The 6,000-nt window shown below is 49.2% G+C and overlaps 1 protein-coding gene across 1 annotated transcript in view; it reads left to right on the top strand.

The window, feature by feature from the left end:
- The first annotated feature begins 4,917 nt into the window (after positions 1-4,917).
- CDH4 (cadherin 4) overlaps positions 4,918-6,000 on the top strand; it is a 1,143,840-nt gene continuing 1,142,757 nt past the window's right edge. Inside the window, exon 1 of the mRNA XM_073683019.1 lies at positions 4,918-5,196. Within this exon, the coding sequence (XP_073539120.1) occupies positions 5,149-5,196 (48 nt within the window). The 5' untranslated portion in view covers positions 4,918-5,148. The remainder of the gene's footprint in view (positions 5,197-6,000) is intronic.

Below are 6,000 nucleotides of genomic sequence, written 5' to 3'. Positions count from 1 at the left end.
CTGGAAAAAACTTCTCAGAGAGCGAAGGCCGTGGGGCTCAACGGGAACCATGGCCTGAGCATGCTGTTATGCACACGCCCGGGCTAGAGCGGCGTGTGCATGTGATTGGTAGTGATTCCACTGGACCGTGCCGGAGAGTGTATGCCTGGAGGGGCGTGACTAAGTATTCACCCGATCCGACCAGGGTCGCACGACGGCATACGACGCCAGTGCACCAAGGAGGAACCGAGCAGAGGGACCAGGTGCTACTCCAGGACAGACCCCGGACACGGCTGTTGACCCACACAGGGGAATACAGGAACAGGCTGGTAGGCTGGCACACAGACTGGTATGCAGGCAGGCGGGTATGCAGGCAGGGGGGTAAAGGCAAGCACAGCTAGAGTGCAGACGGGGAGGCACTAGCAGGTAGGAACACAGGCGGGATAGAACCCAGTACACACCGGGACTCAGGAACAATACAGGCAGGATAGGGCCCAGTACACACTGGGACTCAGGAACAATACAGGCAGGATAGGGCCCAGTACACACTGGGACTCAGGAACAATACAGGCAGGATAGGGTACAGGCAGGGCAGGACAGGACTGCCGGAGCAGCGGGCAGAAGCAGGGCAGGACAGGACTGCAGGAGCAGCGGGCAGAAGCAGGGCAGGACAGGACTCTGTTCACACGGAACAGACAGGAAGGGAAAGACAGAGCCAGACACCCACAGGGTACTTGCAGTGAAGTAGCGAGTGGACCAAAAACTCACAAACGGGAGTACAGAGACAACAAGCAGGAGTTAGGTACGAGTACAGACTCTGCAGGAAAAGGAAGGGAATGGACATAGACAAAACAGGTAAAGGATAGGAGAGAGTTCAGACTGGAACTGAGTGTACGGAGGAGACCGACACTGCAGCGGGATACAGGAGCGGGTCTGGGAATACTGCCCCCAGAGAGGCGGGACGAACAGGCAAGGAGCGGGTTCAGACAGGACAGACAAGATACAGGACACAGTTCAGACACGGGAGCTGACACCGCAAGGCAGGAGAAATACAGGACTTAGTTCAGACACGGGAACTAATACCGTAAAGCAGGAGACAAACAGGACTTAGTTCAGAAACGGGAACTAATACCGTAAAGCAGGAGACATACAGGACACAGTTCAGACACGGGAGCTGACACCGCAAGGCAGGAGAAATACAGGACTTAGTTCAGACACGGGAACTAATACCGTAAAGCAGGAGACATACAGGACACAGTTCAGACACGGGAGCTGACACCGCAAGGCAGGAGACATACAGGACTTAGTTCAGACACGGGAACTAATACCGTAAAGCAGGAGACATACAGGACACAGTTCAGACACGGGAGCTGACACCGCAAGGCAGGAGACATACAGGACTTAGTTCAGACAGGCCTGGAAATACAGCCTCCAGGAAGGGCGGACAGGGAAAACAGGAACGGGACCTGGCAACTTCAGAGTGCAAGCACACACTGAAAGAAACACATATGCTCAGGCAGGGATAGAAGGGAGCTGCTGAGCTATATACCAAGAGACAGACAGCGATAGGCTGAGGACGCACAAGGGGTGTGACCCACAGCAGGTACAAAAGGCAGGAAGTGATCGGGCGCCGCCCTTAAGCAGCAGAAACAGACACAGACACAAACAAGACAGCATGGAGGGAAGCCAGAGAGACATTCTGGACAGGAGATCAAGTGCGCGCTCCTGCACAGTGGGAGATGGACCACTATGCAAGGACGCCGCCAGGTATGTTACAATAGTCCTCCATATAGTAGAATGCATCCCATAGTCCTCCATACAGTATAATGCATCCCATAGTCCTCCATATAGTATAATGCATCCCATAGTCATCACTACAGCATAATGCACTCCCCATAGTCATTCATATAGTGTAATGCACAGCCCATAGACCTCCATGCAGTATAATGCACAGCCCATAGTATTCCATATAGTATAATGCATCCCATAGTTCTCCATATACTATAATGCATCCCATAGTCCTCCATATAGTATAATGCACTCCCATAGTCCTCCATATACTAGAATGTATCCCATAGTCCTCCATATATTAGAATGTATCCCATAGTCCTCCAGACAGTAGAATGCACTCCCATAGTCCTCCATATAGTAGAATGCACTCCCATAGTCCTCCATATAGTAGAATGCATCCCATAGTACTCCAGACAGTGGAATGCATCCCATAGTCCTCCAGACAGTGGAATGCATCCCATAGTCCTCCAGACAGTAGAATGCATCCCATAGTCCTCCAGACAGTAGAATGCATCCCATAGTCCTCCAGACAGTAGAATGCATCCCATAGTCCTCCAGACAGTAGAATGCATCCCATAGTCCTCCATACAGTATAATGCATCAAATAGTCCTCCATATAGTAAAAAGTATCCCATAGTCCTCCAGACAGTAGAATGCACTCCCATAGTCCTCCAGACAGTAGAATGCATCCCATAGTCCTCCAGACGGAATGCACTCCCATAGTCCTCCATATAGTAGAATGTATCCCATAGTCCTCCAGACAGTAGAATGCACTCCCATAGTCCTCCATATAGTAGAATGCACTCCCATAGTCCTCCATATAGTAGAATGTATCCCATAGTCCTCCATATAATAGAATGTATCCCATAGTCCTCCATATATTAGAATGTATCCCATAGTCCTCCAGACAGTAGAATGCACTCCCATAGTCCTCCATATAGTAGAATGCATCCCATAGTCCTACATATAGTACAATGCGTCCCATAGTCCTCTGTATAGTATAATGCATCCCATATTCCTCCATACAGTATAATGCATTCCATAGTCCTCCATATAGGATAATGCATCCCATAGTCCTCACTACAGCATAATGCATTCCCCATAGTCATTCATATAGTGTAATGCACAGCCCATAGACCTCCATGCAGTATAATGCACAGCCCATAGTATTCCATATAGTATAATGCATCCCATAATTCTCCATACAGTATAATGCATCCCATAATTCTCCATACAGTATAATGCATCCCATAATTCTCCATACAGTATAATGTATCCCATAGTTCTCCATATACTATAATGCATCCCATAGTCCTCCATATAGTATAATGCACTCCCATAGTCCTCCATATAGTAGAATGTATCACATAGTCCTCCATATATTAGAATGTATCCCATAGTCCTCCATATAGTAGAATGTATCCCATAGTCCTCCATATAGTAGAATGCACTCCCATAGTCATCCATATAGTAGAATGTATCCCATAGTCCTCCATATAGTAGAATGCATCCCATAGTCCTCTGTATAGTATAATGCATCCCATAGTCCTCCATATAGTATAATGTATCCCATAGTCCTTGCTACAGCATAATGCACCCCATAGTCATTCATATAGTGTAATTCACAGCCCACAGACCTCCATGCAGTATAATGCACAGCCCATAGTATTGCATTCTACTATATGGAGGACTATGGGATGCATTCTACTATATGGAGGACTATGGGATGCATTCTACTGTAGGGAGGACTATGGGATGCATTCTACTGTAGGGAGGACTATGGGATGCATTCTACTGTAGGGAGGACTATGGGATGCATGATACGGTATGGAGGACTATGGGGTGCATTCTACTGTATGGAGGACTATGGGATGCATTATACTGTATGGAGGACTATGGGATGCATTATACTGTATGGAGGACTATGGGGTGCATTCTACTGTATGGAGGACTATGGGGTGCATTCTACTGTATGGAGGACTATGGGAGTGCATTATACTATATGGAGGACTATGGGAGTGCATTCTACTGTCTGGAGGACTATGGGATACATTCTACTATATGGAGGACTATGGGAGTGCATTATACTATATGGAGGACTATGGGAGTGCATTCTACTGTCTGGAGGACTATGGGAGTGCATTATACTATATGGAGGACTATGGGATGCATTATACTATATGGAGGACTATGGGAGTGCATTCTACTGTCTGGAGGACTATGGGATACATTCTACTATATGGAGGACTATGGGAGTGCATTATACTATATGGAGGACTATGGGAGTGCATTCTACTGTCTGGAGGACTATGGGAGTGCATTCTACTATATGGAGGACTATGGGATGCATTATACTATATGGAGGACTATGGGAGTGCATTCTACTGTCTGGAGGACTATGGGAGTGCATTATACTATATGGAGGACTATGGGATGCATTATAGTATATGGAGAACTATGGGATGCATTATACTATATGGAATACTATGGGCTGTGCATTCTACTGTATGGAGGACTATGGGATGCATGATACTGTATGGAGGACTATGGGATACATTATAGTATATGGAGAACTATGGGATGCATTATACTGTATGGAGGACTATGGGGAGTAGCCACACATACACAATGGAGGGCAGTCCAAATCTTGTTTTCTGGCCCATCAAACTCCAGTTACACCACTGACTGCCCTGCATGTCTCCCCCTCTGCCCCCATATTCCCTTCTCCGTCCCACCACCTCTCCCCCCGTTCCCGCAGACTATCCCCTGTTATGTCTTCCTCCAGTCACTGCCGCTGGTCCCGGCTTTCTCCCATGTGCACGCAGGCTGCACACTCCGCACTTCTTCCGGGCGGCTCGACTCGGGTCTCTCCCTTCTGTAGGTTCACTTAGATCCAGCTTCCACCACTTCACCCTGCCTTGCGCTTTCAGACTGCATTATGTGAACCGTCCGCTAGAGGCGCTGCCCAGCAGTACGGGCACGTTTTGCCATTCACAGATCTTGTAGCGGGCGTGGCCGTGCTGTCAGTCAGGACACTTGGTGGGGCGGAGCTTTGTGTCAGCGTGCTCGGCCTCCGTGTCACTCAGCGAACTGAGTGGGGGCGTGGCTCTGCTGACAGTACCTCCGTGGTGGGTGTGGTCTGGACGTCAGTCAGCTGGAGGAGGCGTGGCTAGTGCTGCGCTCAGCTGGTGCAGCCCGTTCACCTGCAGCTCAGAGCGGGGGAGAGACTGGGCGGCAAGCGGCAGCGCCCGGGGGCAGCGGAGCCTCCACACCGGCATCGGGACGTGTAGGACTGAAGGGAGGACTGACATTCCTGCAAATACTGGGGACGCTCTGGACACTTGGCTGCTGGGATCAAGAGTCCGGTCTGGGTACAAGATGCCAGGGGTTCTGCTGCTGCTGTTGGTTCTGCCAGGGGCACTGGGGGTAAGTGGGCATCCTCCTCTTACTATGCACTCATGGAGTATTGGAGAGTGCTACTCCTCTTAGATGTGTCCATCACCCTCTGGCACCTGTCACATTCCTCTCCATGGACATTTCGAAATGAGTTCACCTGCATAAGTGGAAGGGGTTAACTGAGGATGGTTCATTAACCCTATAGCTCGTGAGGGACAACCCTGCCCATGGAAATGGCACTGGAACGGTTAATAACTACCCATCTGTACCTCCTGTGTGCCAAGTGGTCATTGGGGCGTGGGTTGAAGGGGTTAATGAGACTCCTATCCAGATCTTAGAATCGGTCAAGATTCTAATGGCCAAAATGAATAACAGATGTCACACTGTACGCACGATAGGATTGGAAGGGGTTAATTTGGCATGCCAGTTTGAATGGACAGATAAGGGAGATGGTTAACTGTCACATGTGGCATATGCCAAGTGATCAGTGGGTAAGGGTTAAGTCTCAGAGCTCTGATATTTTGTTGTTTTTTTTTTTGCAAATTCCTGGATTAGGATTGGATAGTTTGTGTCCAAATGATGTAAAGGGTTAATCTGCTGGCATGGGCATCGCCATCTCTTGTGTGAATGGAGGCATGTGCCCCTTCTTTGTGGGGGCTGGTTTATCTGGCAGCGTGCCTCTAGAGGTGGAAGTTCAGCGTGGGGCACACTGGGCGCTCACTGTCTGCCAGCACTTTCCATCCTGGTAGTAAGAAGGTGTGACTGTGACCCGCTGAGGGGCGATGGGGCTGCCTAGATGTGATGCCACCTTCCCTTCTAGTAACATGTTGGCAC

Source organism: Phyllobates terribilis, unplaced genomic scaffold, assembly GCF_046119375.1.
Source record: "Phyllobates terribilis strain yellow unplaced genomic scaffold, ASM4611937v1 Scaffold_5__5_contigs__length_657084704, whole genome shotgun sequence".
In the NCBI taxonomy this organism is placed as follows: Eukaryota; Metazoa; Chordata; class Amphibia; order Anura; family Dendrobatidae; genus Phyllobates; species Phyllobates terribilis.
The sequence above is the reverse complement of the archived record's forward strand: the minus strand, read 5'-3'. Positions and strand labels throughout refer to the sequence as shown.